We start from the raw sequence: 15,820 nt of genomic DNA, 5'->3' as shown, positions 1-15,820 counted from the left end.
AACAGGTATATTCCTTATCACTGCACCACCCAGGAAGCCCAACTGTATTTGCTACTCCCTGTTTATAAAAACACAACTCTGGAACATTCAAAAGAAAGAGATGCATAGGGCAAAATGTGGGAAAGGGGTGCAGAGCTCCCATGTTCTCTCCAGTCAGGCCACTCTCTGGGCACCTTAATCCTTGTGTGTTCACCACCCTGAAAGTTCTCCAAACCCCTTAAATGTTTCTAGGGAGATTCCATTAAGTAGGCAAAATTAATTAGATCATTCATCACTGGTGATTTACTCAACCCCCAGTCTCTCTCCCTTCTCTGGGGGTTGGGAGTGGGGCTGAAAGTTCCAACTCTCTAATCACTAGATCATTTCTTCTGGCAACCAGACTCCATCCTGAAGCTACCTAAGGGTCTACCAAGAGTCACCTGATGAACATAAACTCAAGTGTGATTTAAAAGTAAATTTTATGAATAACAAAAGACACTTTTTTCACCCTCATCACTCAGTATTTCTGAGTGATGCTCCATCGGAACAACTGGGAGTGAGCAAATATATATATTTCTTACTATATCACAGTATCACACTTATTAAGATCCGTTGAATGTATAAAAGGAAGAAGCCAAAGAGTGATAATCTGGCACTTAAAATACATATGATTTTTTATAAGTGCACAGGAATTTGGAAGGAGCTACATGACAACTCCAGAATGAAGTCCTTTTGCTTCATGTCTATAAGATTTAGAATATTTAGGAAACTTTCCTGAGATAAAAACTTGTGTGCTGGTGGTAGCTTATTTGGAAGTTTATCTCAGGAAGCACAGTTGAGGCAGTGGAGTGATGAGACAGGAAGAGAATAAAAATTTTAATTGTTTTATTAAACTAACTTTTGTAATGGACAACTAAGACTCAAGTCCCTAGGAACTCTGTGAAATATGCCTCAGACTTACATTGCCCAAAAATAGGAAGTCCAGGGTTTTTATCGAAACTCCATTCTCCCTGGTTGAGGTTTACCATCATGGGTATCAATTTCCCTTAATTTCCAGGTTGCAGCTATCTGTGGTCTAAGTAGCATTCAATGGTTAGGAAGAATTCCTCAGGGACAAACACAAACTAACATTAAGGCACAAAGCTTGAGATATGACATTGGTAACACCCATGGAAATGACGGTCGCAGTTAGGCTGAATCAGGTAGACTGAGGACATCACATGCATCTACTATTGTCATAATTTTCACATTTCCCAGGATGCCCCAGGGAACTCAAAGAGGCAATCTCAGATATTTTAGATTTTTCAAGGGAAACCCAATGACATCTCTTGGACGTTGTTTTACAAACTACTTTCATTTATATGTATTTTTTTCCAAATAGTTACTAAGTTGTCATGATATAAATACTTACACTTATTAAGGTGTTTATTCACTATTTGATAAATAGCACTGTTAGAATTTTTTGCAGGGAACTAGTAATGGCATGAAAAGTATTGCTGAAGCAGTAAGAGCATCCTGAACCAAGAATATTTGGGAACTCCTCTGCTACTGTACTATTACCTGTTGTAAGCCACCCTGAAAAGGCAGGGTGGACCTCCATCAAAAAGTTGTTTTGTATATTAAGATTAATAGTGCCATGCAAGCAGCAAGAGAGAATGAAAAGTTTTGTTAACTCATATAATAAGGCTTTTTTTTTTTTTTAAGGCAGGGGAGTGCAGGGAAGGTCCAAAAATGGCTTGAGAGAGCAAGGAGAGCAGTCTAGCTTGAAGTTATTATGTTGGTTCAGAGATGGAAGTAGGATGAGTATTTACACACATGGCTTGACTCTCTCACTAGCTGCAAAGGTCAGCACCTGGGTTGTTTCTTTTTAATCAGCTTGCCCAGATGTGGGACAAAGAGGCGAAAGGGAGTGTGAACCTTAAAAGCTGCCAGCAAAAAACAAAATGGAGACATATACAATCATTTAAGTTATTTCTACACTTTAATAAGTGATTACACTTGAATTTAAGTCAAACAATGAATTAATGCCATAAATATCATATATATATAAGCACCCATGCTCAGTCATTTCAGCTGTATCGAACTCTGCGAACCTATGAACTGTAGCCCGCCAGGCTCCTCTCTCCATGGGATTCTCCAGCCAAGATACTGCAGTGGGTTCCCATCCCCTCCTCTAGGGGATCTTCCCCACCCAAAGTTCAAACTCATGTCTCCTATATCTCCTTTCTAAATTGTAGGTGCATTCACTTAGACATTTGACTTATAGCCAAAAGTATCTGTCATAGGTTAGGTATCAAGCTAGATAACCCTGGTATGATATCCCATGATATTTATAATCTAAATGAAGAGAGCTATAAAGGCAAACTAGAAATTGACTTTAAAACTGTGGGAAATGACCCACCTCTTGAGAAACCTATATGCAGTCCAGAAAGCAACAGTTAGAACTGGACATGGAACAACAGGCTGGTTCCAAATAGGAAAAGGAGTATGTCAAGGCTGTATATTGTCACCCTGCTTATTTAACTTATATGCAGAGTACATCATGAGAAACGTTGGGCTGGAAGAAGCACAAGCTGGAATCAAGATTGCCGGGAGAAATATCAATAACCTCAGATAAGCAGATGACAACACCCTTATGGCAGAAAGTGAAGAAGAACAAAAGAGCCTCTTGATGAAAGTGAAAGAGGAGAGTGAAAAAGTTGGCTTAAGACTCAGCATTCAGAAAACTAATATCATGGCATCCAGTCCCATCACTTCATGGCAAATAAATGGAGAAACAGTGGAAATAGTGGCTGACTTTATTTCTGGGGGCTCCAAAATCACTGCAGATAGTGGTTGCAGCCATGAAATTAAAAGATGCTTGCTCCTTGGAAGGAAAGTTATGACCAACCTGGACAGCATATTAAAAAGCAGAGACATTACTTTGTCAATAAAGATCTGTCTAGTCAAGGCTATGGTTTCTCCAGTGGTCATGTATGGATGTGAGAGTTGGACTATAAAGAAAGCTGAGCACCGAAGAATTGATGCTTTTGAACTGTGGTGTTGGAGAAGACTCTTGAGAGTCCCTTGGACTGCAAGGAGATCCAACCAGTCCATCCTAAAGGAGATCAGTCCTGGGTGTTCACTGGAAGGACTGATGTTGAAGCTGAAACTCCAGTACTTTGGCCACCTGATTGAAGAGCTGACTCATTTGAAAAGACCCTGATACTGGGAAAGATTGAGGGCGGGAGGAGAAGGGGACAACAGAGGATGAGATGGTTGGGTGGCATCACCGATTCGATGGACATGAGTTTGGGTAAACTCCGGGAGTTGGTGATGGACGGGGAGGCCTGGCGTGCTGTGGTTCATGTGGTTGCAAAGAAGTGGACATGACTGAGCGACTGAATTGAACTTAAATGTTATGAAGGCACAAGGAGGATGCTATGTTACAAAGCAACGCAAGAGATCTATTTCATAATATGTTGTCTTTTTAAAGCCTCACTGGCAAAAAAATGACTTCTATGCTCAGTCCTAAAGGATGAGAAGGAGCTGATCATATGGTGGAATAAGGGAAAACTGTCAAAGGCAAATTGAATATGGATAGAAGGCAGAGTTTGGAATGAGCAAAGTGAGTTCTGGAAACTGAAGGGCATTTGGGGTAATTAAAAACTAGTGTTTAAGGAGTAGGAACAGCATGCTGTGAGGTTTGAGAAATTGGAGAGGAGTTTGGCATTTATCTTGAGTGCCCTGGGAAGCAATGGATGCTTTTTAAGCAAAGGAATAGCCTGATGTGTTTTTAAAAGACCAAATAGGGCTATAGAAATCTCTGATTGGTATTACTGAAGAAAAGAATATGTTGTTGAAGGAAGAAAAATGCTATCATGAGAATGCAGAGAAAAAGTAATAGAAATATAATGCATTTTTCAAAATGAAGTATTAATACTGATATTTTTAAAGACTGTTTTTTATTTCATTACTCATGACCATCAAATACGTGCTTTAGGAAAGATATAGATGGATTGGTAAAGGAAGAGGAGAGAATTATTTTTGTCAAACAGATAAAGTGATTCCACACTAAAGATTAATGGATGAATGTCTATTATCTATTTGTACTCTACCTCTCTATATAGAAAAAAGTTTGAGTGCAAATTAACTGTAGATATTATAGATTGTCTTTAATACTCAATATTTAAAAACACTGATGTTAATTATAAAAATTTCTTATCAGAAATTAAGATTACTCCTTGATTTCAGTGTAATCTATTAATAAAACATCAATACAATGTGCTAATCACCTTTAAAAGATTGAGTTAGAATAGCTTCTATTTTTAATTTGTTGGGGATAATGAAAGGAAAGACAATGAAATTAAGTGTTAACTTGAAATATTTAATATACACCTGGAGTCATGGTGCAAAAAGATAACTGAAAAAAGGCACAACTTTGTTAGATACCTTGATACATTGATTACTTCTCACTTTTAAAATTAAATTAAATTTTAAAATTAAAGTATAAGAACTTATAAAAGTGTAAGATTTTAAAAGTATATTTATAAAACTAAAAGAATTTATAAAAGGCCATTTAAAAAATGGAATTATATAGTCATTATAATTCAGACATTATAGTTCAGTAAATTATCTGAATAATTTACAGATTTTTTTTTTAAGCAAGGGAATACATTCAGAGCATTCTTACTTCATCATTGCAAAGAGTATATATATTTAAAGCATCTATTAAGCTTAAATGTTTAATGATTTGATGACATCTATCATGTATTTTCCATAATGCTTTCCAAATTTACTTACATGAGAATATGAATATATTTATTTCAAATACTTTGTCTCAAAAAACAGACATGCAACAAAAACAACACTTTTTAATATTTATATGTGCAAATGCATTTCATTTGGCATACTAATTTACATTTTAAAGCATCATATACTTATAACATATTTATTTTTATAAAACATAAGGAGCTGAAGTATAGCTATTAATCTATCTTTAAAATGAAGGCATTAAGACTTACACAGATCTGAGGTCTCAAAACAAATTACTGACAGAGAATCTCAGTCTTGGGCTTTCTAACTTTTTTTTTTTCCATTTATTTTTATTAGTTGGAGGCTAATTACTTTACATCATTACAGTAGTTTTTCTCATACATTGAAATGAACTAGCCATGGATTTACATATATTCCCCATCCCAGTCCCCCCTCCCACCTCCCTCTCCACCGGATCCCTCTGGGTCTTCCCAGTGCACCAGGCCTGAGCACTTGTTTCATGCACCAAACCTGGGCTGGTGATCTGTTTCACCCTAGATAATATACATGTTTCAATGCTGTTCTCTTGAAACATCCCACCCTCGCCAACTTTTTATGGCAACCAGTTAATGTGACGGATAACTTAATTCCTCAAATCTACACATTTCCTTGTATTAAAGGTCCAATTGATTTTTAAAGAATTTTTCTTCTCAAATGCATATTTCTGAATTCTCAGTTTTAACAATCAATCATACAACAAATGGGGCTTCCCTCATAGCTCAGTCATCTGCCTGCATTGCAGGAGACCTGGGTTCAATTCCTGGGTTGGGAAGATTCCCTGGAGAAGGAAATGGCAACCCACTCCAGTATTCTTGCCTAAAGAAATCCATGGGGTCCCAAAGAGTGAGACACGACTGAGTGACTAACACTTTCACTCTCACTTTTATATAACAAATAGAAACAAAAACACAAAGTCAAGTTACATTTTCATGAAAACCTTTCAGAAAGTTTGGTGAAGGCATCAGTGAGTAGTAACAGGCTCAAGACATGAAGAAAATACCAACGTATAAAATGAATAAGAGGATAAAAAATAACCTAATTTCTAAGGAAGAATCCTCAAAAAACTAAAGAAAATGCCAGTACCATCTATGAGAGAATGGTGTTAAATAAGGATTGGTTGGAACCTGTTTAAGGATTAGTTTGATCCTTAGCTTTGATTTCAGATCCATTACATGGATTGATTGCTCTACATACCCTGTAGAAAGCTAGGGGTTTATTCTTTGTAAAGGCAAAAGGAGAGGCTACACATTGGGTACTGTTAGGTAGTTAGAATAGGAAATAGGAGCCCAAAATGTCGGTGGCTAAAAGATAAGGAAGGGAAAAGTCTGCAAAAATAGAACAAAGTAAGGTCAAAGGAAGGTCTGAGCACTGGAGTGAGGACCTCAGGTAGAACAAACAGCACTCCTGCCTAGCCCAATTTAATAGGGTGGGCCCAGGGGGGAGGAAAAAAACACAAGAGGAGTCAAAGGGCCAGGAGTCTTTCTCTCCTGCGCATGCACGCATTCTCTCTCTCTTCTCTTCGCATCTTCGGGTTGGCATGCCCTCACGCCTTGAGGATATATTTTCCTTTATTTTCTAAATAAAACTGATCTGTCCAAGAACTATAACATGGACTGTCTGAGAGTTGTGACGCGCTGAGGGCTTTAACGTCCGTTGCTTCAAATCTTTGTTGTGACTAGATAGAACCGAGGAGATTACACTTTCCTGACGGTACCATAGCGTGAGCTGAGGACATGATTACAGTGCCAAAACAAGGGAATTCAATCAGTGTAAGAATGTCATATGCTGAATCCTAAGAGGGTCTAACCTCTGTCTATGTGGTTCTAAGAACACTGGAAGCTAGTCCTTGACCATTTGGGCAGCACCATTGAGAGGATCTTTGCTAAGAAATAGGAAAAGACCACAAGGAAGTACCAAAAATTATTGATATAAGGGATTTTTAAACAAATACTACAACTAAAGCATCCTCAGTGATGCTCAAATTCAACAGAGACCAGTAACTCATTCAGAATTTAGATTGGGTTGTTTGGAAAGATTTTGATGAAAGGTTGCATTTAGAATATTAATGGGGATAGGCTTGGTAGTTACATAACAATAAACAAAGGAAGAAGACAGAACTGGGCAGGAGAAGTTGATTTCGATGCAGTTGTAATTGATCTCTCAGGAGTTCTTGTAGCTGGGATGACTGAATTGTCTCCGACAAAGACTTAACAGCCATCCTCCCTACACATCAATCAATCAGTTCTGCTACTGAGGATAACTGATCTCCAAGTGTCTTTGAACATCTGTGATCATATCCTTCAAGATGATATGACAGTTAATCTGCTGCAGTGAGTTAACTGGAGAGTTTGGAAAAAAAACTGAGCGTAAAACTTGCCTTACTGTCACCTCTACCCAAAATGGGATACTCTTCTAAGCAGATGAAAAGCTATCAGTGAGTGCAAGAGGCATTAGTCTGGCTTTACGATGATGGTGGTTTAATGACATTGACATTGATGATTACAGATGTGACGGGAGAGGGGGCATGCACAATATAATCTTGGTAATATTATATGATTTTTTATTTTTGGAAGAACAGAGTATATTCAGAGAGAGTTACTTGCTAGTTCAGTTAGAATGTGCAGGACTACAGGAGAGCCAAAGGAGCAATACCTTGTCAAAGAAAGAGTGCAGTGAAGAGAAGTGGAAAGATAGAAAGTGGGAAATAAGGTAGAGCTCTTTAGGTGACTTTTGAGAAGTGGTTGGGGGGAAAAAAGAAAATGGAGGTGTTTATCCTAGGAGTTATGTAACACATGATCAATGCCTGTTGGGTAGGAATGCTTCTCCTGCCACAGCCCCACTGATTAGAGCAAAATGGCAAATTTGACAAACTTGGAAAAAATCTATCCTTTTCTATCTTAGATTAGAGGATTCTAGATTTCACTATGATGACTGTGATTTAGATAAAATCTAAATTGAAATCATCCCTTTAGATAAGACCATCACATCTGAGAAAGAAAGTTTGAAAGGATGTGAACTGCTCATTCTGGGCTTTCCAGATGGCTCAGTGGTAAAGAATCTGCCTGTCAATGTAGGAGACATGGGTTTGACCCCTGGGTTGGGAAGATACCCTGGAGAAGGAAATGGCAACCCACTTTACTGTTCTTTTGCCTGCAAAATCCCATGGACAGAGGAGCCTAGTGGCTATCATCCATGGGGTCACAAAAGAGTTGAACATGACTTGGCAACTAAAAATAACAACAACAATCTGCTCATTCAACTCCTAGGGTCTTGGCTTATTGTAATGATTTGAGTGAATGACCAAAGAGTGATATGCAAAAATTCTTAGAATTGTGAGATACAGGTACTCAGAGTACAGTAATACTTAAGGGACATAGGAAATGTTGATTTGAAAAGCCTGGATTTGAAACTGTAAGGGTTGGATACACTATGGATGAGAGGAACAATGTACTTACGAACTGGAATATGTGACTGGAGATTTTATTTGGTAGTTATGCTACCTAGAATAAAAGTTATGACAAACCCAGACAACATATTAAAAAGCAGAGACATTACTTTGCCACTAAAGGTCCATATAGTCAAAGCTATGGTTTTTCCAGTAGTCTTGTATAGATGTGAGAATTGGACCATGATGGAGGCTGAGTGCCAAAGAGTTAATGTTTCCAAACTGTGGTGTTGGAGAAGACTCTTAAGAATCCCTTGTACAGCAAGGGGATCAAACCAGTCAATCCTAAAGGAAATCAACCCTGAATATTCATTGGAAGGACTGATGCTAAAGCTGAACCTCCAAATCTTTGGCTACCTGATGCAAAGTGCCCACTCTTTGGAAAAGACCTTGATCCTGGAAAAGATTGAGGGTGGGAAGAGAAGTGGGTACAGAGGATGAGATGGTTGGATGGCATTATTGAGTCAACAGACTTGAGTTTGAGCAAACTCTGGGAGGTAGTGGAAGACAGGGAAGCATGGAGTGCTGCAGTCCATGGGGTTGCAAAGAGTGGGACACGACTGAGCGACTGAACAGCAACAGCAAATGATACCTACATCAATTGTGGTGCATAATTGAGATGGATGTAACTTGTGAATGGTGCATGAAGTTTTTGCCCTTTTCTCATAGATATCACCTGAGTTTAACCTTCACACAGTTTGGATTGATCATGCTGAATGGGAGCCATTGGAATTGTCCTAGCTTCCCTCACATTTGGCTATGTAGAATTTCTGGAGGTCACTAAGAGGTCACTGATCTTGTCAAGGAAATTGTGGTGGGAATATTGATTCATAATAATGTCCTGTTGAATGATACTGCCTGGCTAGTGCATAACACAGATGGATCCTAGAAGTCAAAACTAGACTATGTAGTATTAAGCAAGGTGGTTCTTCTATTTGTGTCAGCTCTTTCTGAAGTGATATAAACAAGCTATGCGATAAGTACATAGTTTGGCCAAAAGACCAAAGGGGTTGGTGCAAATTACACCCTCATGCACAGGAACTTAGTGGATATTTGCCATAGTAAAATTTGAATTTGCTGACTTATTTTCATAATCTACTGCAATGCTACTAATAGAACTTTTTGATGATGATGGAAATGTTCTTGAAATACACTGGCAATAGTTTAGGCACTAACTACAAGTGACTATTGTGTATTTGAAGTGTAATTAATAGACTACCTGACTTTTTTTTGGTTAAATTTTATTCATTTAAATTTAAAAAGCCACTTGTGGCAGGTGACTTTCATACTGGACAATGGAAATCTGAAGGCACTAAAAACTCTCAAAAGCCTGTGCTTAGTTGCTCAGTCATGTCTGACTCTTTGAAACCCTGTAGGCCACTAGGCTCCTCTGTGCAGGGATTTTCCAGGCAAGAATACTGGAGTGGGTTGCCATTTCTTTCTCCAGAGGATGTTCTAAACCCAGGGATCTAACCCATGTCTCCTGCACTGCAGGCAGATTTTTTACCTGCTGAGCCATCCAGGTTTAGCATCAAGAACATATGTGTACACTATATTGACTATATCATGATAATTGCATCATCAGAGGAAGAAACTTAAGAAGAAGAAAAAAGTATAGGGACATATATGACAAATAGAGCCTGGTTCATCAATCTAGCTAATATAACAAAGCCCAGACCAATTTGTGCATTCCTGGGAATGATATGGAATAGAGCAGAGACAGTAATCAAATCATTAAAAATAAATTACCCCTAACATCTTTGCAATAAACAAGAATTTCAGAGAATTGCAGAAGTATTTGAGTTTGGCAAAATTCCTTCTCTAGGAATTATTTTTGACCACAATGCTGAGTCACAATGCTACCGAAGATATATCTAATTTGAGGAAATTTTGAGAGGAAATTAATGATTTAAAACAAAAACAACAAATAGAGTGATAGCACAAACTCACTTGGACCCTATGAATCAACTGTTCAGATGAAATTTGCCATCTACACAATAAGAATAAATATATAGTAGCCTTTGGCAGAAATTTAATAGGATTCCTTAGGGGAACCTATTTGCTTTTCTCTCTTCCTGAGATAGCTGCTCATATAACCCATTTGAAATACAATTGATAACTTTTAAACCACTCCCACCATTGAAGGACATCAGATAACCTTCAAGACATCTTGTCTTGGGTAATATCAGAAAGGTTTCTGAGGGGAGTGACACAACAAAGCACACTGATAAAATAGAAATGGTGCTGTCGAGTGCGGGGCCGCGGCCGGGGGCGGCGGTAGTGAGACCAGAGCTGCGCTCCTGCCCCCTTTTCCCTCCATGGTTTCTCTCCGCTCCCGCGAGTAACTTGGCTCCGGGGGCTCCACTCGCCTGCCCGCACGCCGCCCGCCACCCAGGACCGCGCCGTCGGCCTCTGCCTCAAGCAGACCCCTTCCGACGGCCCTCGCTGCGCAGGCTGGGACGCCTCTCCCCCCTCCGCCCCCGCCGCGGAAAGTTAAGTTTGAAGAGGGGGGAAGAGAGAGAAACATGGACATGAAGAGGAGGATCCACCTGGAGCTGAGGAACCGGACCCCGGCAGCTGTTCGAGAACTTGTCCTGGACAATTGCAAATCAAATGATGGGAAAATTGAGGGCCTAACAGCTGAATTTGTGAACTTAGAGTTCCTCAGTTTAATAAATGTAGGCTTGATTTCAGTTTCAAATCTTCCCAAACTACCTAAATTGAAAAAGCTTGAGCTCAGTGACAATAGAATCTGTGGAGGTCTGGATATGTTAGCAGAAAAACTTCCAAATCTTACACATCTAAACTTAAGTGGAAATAAACTGAAAGATATCAGCACCCTGGAACCTTTGAAAAAGGTGGAATGTCTGAGGAGCCTGGACCTGTTTAACTGTGAGGTCACTAACCTCAATGACTACCGAGAGAGTGTCTTCAGGCTCCTGCCCCAGCTGACCTATCTGGACGGCTATGACCGAGAGGATCGTGAAGCCCCAGATTCAGATGCCGAGGTGGATGGTGTGGATGAAGACGAGGATGATGAGGAAGGAGAAGATGAGGATAAGGAGGAGGATGAAGACGGCGAGGAAGAAGAGTTTGATGATGAAGAGGATGACGATGAAGATGAAGATGTAGAAGGGGAGGAGGATGAAGATGAAGTCAGTGGGGAGGAAGAAGAATTTGGACAAGATGGAGAAGTTGATGAAGATGATGAGGATGAGGATGAAGATGAAGATGAAGATGAAGAAGAGGAAGAAAGCGGGAAAGGTGAAAAGAGGAAGAGAGAAACAGATGATGAAGGAGAAGATGATTAATAAGACCCCAGTAACCTGCAAAAAAAAGAACTGTTGAGTATTGGTTGGACTGCTGACATGGATTTGGTAGCTGTTTTTTTTTTTTTTTTTTAAAGAAAAAAAAAAAAAAGGTAGCTGTGATACAAACCCCAGGACACCCACCCACCCAAAGAGCCAAAGAATAGTTCCTGTGACATTCCACCTTCCTCCATTTAGTCCCTCTTGGAAATCCACCACCAAGCTTAGGGACTTCACCCCAACAAAATTGTAAGCGTTGTTAGGTTTTTGTGTAAGACTTGCTGTAGTGTGGATAGCTGTGATTGGTGAGTCAACTGTCCGTGGCTGCCAGTCACACCAAGATTGTAACAGCATTTTTACTTTCTGTACAACAAAGAAGCTTTGTAAATAAAATCTTAACATTTAAAAAAAAAAAAAAAAAAAAAAAAGAAATGGTGCTGTCAAACAAATACTAAAGGGAAAATTCATCATCTACAGTGTATATGAGCAAGTTGTTACTCTGCTCATCAGGTCAGTAATAGTTCTTTTTGAGAACTCTCTGTTCCCATTACTCTGTGGTCTGAGTCCCATGACATCTCAAAAGAGATTAAGCAAACTGCTCTGAATTGAAGGTTTCACAGCTATTTGGCAATAAGCAGTAATAACTGTCTGTGTGTGTGTGCACACGTGCGTTCAGCTGCTCAGTCATGTCCAACTCTTTGCCACCCCACAGACTGTAGCCTGACAGGCTCTCTAAGCAGGGGAGTTTTTTGGCAAGAATACTGAAGTGGGTTACCACTTCCTCCTTGAGGGATCTTCCTAACCCAGAGTTCAAGCCCACATCTGCTGCATCTCCTGCATTGGCAGGTAGATTCTTTATTACTGAGTCACCTGGAAAGCTCAGCAGTAATAATAAGCCAATGGCAAAATCTCAATAAGAGCAAGCTGAAAAATGGCAGGGTTGCGAGATATCTACTTAACTGTGAATGAAGTTAGGACGCTACTTTCTGGGTAGTATTTATATATTCACCAGATCTTGGTGTGTATGCCGTAGCTTTGTTATGTGGCTAAATGTGAGGTTGTAGATGATGACTAGTAAAAACAAACCAAAAAACCCCACAAACAAACAAACAAAAACTCTTACAGGCCACCTAAGTTACGGAACTTAAAGAGTTAAAATAGGTCATGGAGATGTCCACCAAAAAAGTCTCAATGGTGACCCAAAAGAGGATGGAAATGCTAAGGCAGATATTTAGTAAGACAGCTGGGTTCATGATATAGGTGTTTATGTAGATATTCAGGCCTTATACCAGAAGGCTGAAAGAACACTGGGCATCTGAGAAAGAAAAACCCAATAATGATAAAAAAGGAAATTGCTTGAAAATGGAAGTGGGTGAATTTCCCTGAGGGGAAAAGATGGCATGTTCACAAATAGATTACACTGAACCTTTCTGAGATCACCACAAGCCACAATTAGATGTTACTGAGTTTGACTGTGCTGTGCTTAGTCGCTCTTTGCCACCCCATGGACTCCAGCTTGCCAGGCTCCTCTGTCCTTGGGATTTATCAGGCAAGAATATTGAGTGGGTTGCCATGCCCGTCTCCAGATTTTCCCAACCCAGGGATCAGGGATTGGATTCATTACCACCTGAGACACCAGGGAAGCTCACTGATTTTGAACCTATGCTATATTAGGCTCTACTTACTTAGACCCAAAGCACTCTGGAAAATACAATTAATGTTTGGGACGTAAAGTTCTTTATCTATTTTGCTCATTTGACAACTATTTTTTTCCCCTCTTAAGATACACATTTTACTGACACTAAATGGTGAGGAAAACATAATATGAGCTGGACATACCATATTCCTTACCACTCTCTGACTGTTGGCCTCATAGGAAATTGGAATAGATGATTGAAACACTATTTATTCAAGAGGTGGCGAAAAGGTTTAGTGCTGAATTAGTAAGTCAGATTGGTATGTTGAATGGGAAAATTGAATGGGAGGAGAAATTAAGTAAGGACTTGACTAGAAGGCAGAAAGTGAAGAGGAATTAAAGAGCCTCTTGGTGAAAGTGAAAGAGGAGAGTGAAAAAGCTGGTTTAAAACTCAACATTCAAAAACCTAAGATTATGGCATCCAGTCCCATCATGTCATGTCAAATAGCTGGAGAAACAGTGGAAACAGTGACAGACTTTATTTCCTTAGGCTCCAAAATCACTGCAGATGGTGACTGCAGCCATGAAATGAAAAGTCGTTTACTCCTTGAAAGAAAAGCTATGACAAACCCAGAAAGCATATTAAAAAGCAGAGACAATTACTTTGCTGACAAAGGTCTATGTAGCCAAAGCTATGGTTTTTCCAGCAGTCATGTATGGATGTGAGAGCTGGACTATAAAGAAACCTGAGTGCCGGAGAACTGATGCTTTTGAACTGTAGTGTTGGAAAAGACTCTTGACAGTCCCTTGGACTGCAAGGAAATCAAACCAGTTAATCCTAAAGGAAATCAATCCTGAATATTCATTGGAAGTACTCATGCCGAGACTGAAGCTCCAATGTTTTGGCCACCTGGTACAATGAGCTGACTCCTTAGAAAAGACACTTAGGCTGGGAAAGATTGAAGACAGGAGGAGAAGGGGACGACAGAGGACTAGATGGTTGGATGGTACCACAGATTCGATGGACATGAGTCATACATGAGTCACAAAGACTCAGACAACAGAATGGGAAAGACTAGAGATCTCTTCAAGAAAATTACAGATACCAAGGGGACATTTCACGCAAAGATGAGTTCGATAAAGGACAGAAATGGTATGGACCTAACAGAAGCAGAAGATATTAAGAAGAGGTGGTAAGAATACACAGAAGAACTTTACAAAAAAGATCTTCATGACCCAGATAATCACAACGGTGTGATACTCACCTAGAGCCAGACATCCTGGAATGTGAAGTCAGGTGAGCTTTAGAAAGCATCACTACGAACAAAGGTAGTGGAGGTGATGGAATTCCAGTTGAGTTATTTCAAATCCTAAAAGATGATACTGTGAAAGTGCTGCAGTCAATATGTCAGCAAATTTGGAAAACTCAGTAGTGGCCACAGGACTGGAAAAGGTCAGTTTTCATTCCCATCCCTAAGAAAGGCAGTCCCAAAGAATGCTCAAGCTACGGCACAATTGCACTCATCTCACACACTAGTAAAGTAATGCTCAAAATTCTCCAAGCCAGGCTTCAGCAATACATGAACCGAGAACTTCCAGATGTTCAAGCTGGTTTTAGAAAAGGCAGAGGAACCAGAGATCAAATTGCCAACATCCGCTGGATCATTGAAAAACCAAGAGAGTTCCAGAAAAACATTTATTTTTTGATAAATATGAATAACTTTTATTTAGTATGTTATTTCTATTTGTGCCACAATATTTTCCTTAGTTTGTTCTTTCTTTCTTTACTTTCCTTAAGTAGGAAAAACATTCTAAATGACCGTAGTAGGTTTATAAAGTATGACCACTATGTCACATCCAGAAAAAAGAAACTTTGAAATGACTGTCCTCCAAGTTTCTACTTTAAATGTCTTTTTATAACCATCTGTCTTCCTACTATTTATTACCAGAATGTACCAGAGTGATTCAGTCTCTTGATGATATACTTATTGACTTTCAAATCAGAGAAAGGAAACTTCACTAGATTATTCAGTTTCAAGTTCTTACATATAGATTTATAAGCAGCTAAATGTTTTATGAAAAGGCTCATTTCTCTATGCCATATATATATATATATATATATATATATATTTCTTTTTAAATACTTGACCTAGAGCTTCAGGGTACCTGTGACCCCCATGAATGCATCTCAAAATATATGTCTGCGGAGTATTCTGCTGAGAAGTAAGGCACCAATCTAGTGTCAGTAAAGCACCAAATTTGAGGAGCTCAGTTTCTTCCTCTTCCAGCTTCTGAAAGGCACAGGTGTTCCCTGGCTTGTGGCAGCATAACTACAATGAATGCCTACCTCTGTCTTCTCACAATATCCTTTTTCATTTTTTACTCATATAGGAAATTGGCCTAAACATTTTAATTTGCTTTGGGGGACTATAGGATTGGTCACAGGATAGAAACAGAGTCAGTGATTATAATGACTTGCTGAATAGAAGGAAGTAGATGGATTCTGGATTCAGGGATGCCAGAATTTGGGAGCCTCCACTATATGCTATGGAGAAGGAAATGGCAACCCACTCCAGTACTCTTGCCTGGAGAATCCCATGGACGGAGGAGCCTGGTAGGCTACAGTCCATGGGGTCGCAAAGAGTCAGACACGATTGA

At 39.4% G+C, this 15,820-nt stretch overlaps 1 protein-coding gene across 1 annotated transcript; it reads left to right on the top strand.

Moving 5' to 3' along the window:
- The first annotated feature begins 10,495 nt into the window (after nucleotides 1-10,495).
- Nucleotides 10,496-11,559, top strand: LOC139038475 (acidic leucine-rich nuclear phosphoprotein 32 family member B). Its single transcript, XM_070477237.1, has one exon. The coding sequence runs from the start codon at nucleotides 10,744-10,746 to the stop codon at nucleotides 11,527-11,529; it is 786 nt and encodes a 261-aa protein (XP_070333338.1). The 5' UTR covers nucleotides 10,496-10,743; the 3' UTR covers nucleotides 11,530-11,559.
- The last annotated feature ends 4,261 nt before the right edge of the window (nucleotides 11,560-15,820 follow it).

Source organism: Odocoileus virginianus, chromosome 15 (assembly GCF_023699985.2).
Source record: "Odocoileus virginianus isolate 20LAN1187 ecotype Illinois chromosome 15, Ovbor_1.2, whole genome shotgun sequence".
In the NCBI taxonomy this organism is placed as follows: domain Eukaryota; kingdom Metazoa; phylum Chordata; class Mammalia; order Artiodactyla; family Cervidae; genus Odocoileus; species Odocoileus virginianus.
This window is presented reverse-complemented; position numbering and strand designations above follow the sequence as displayed.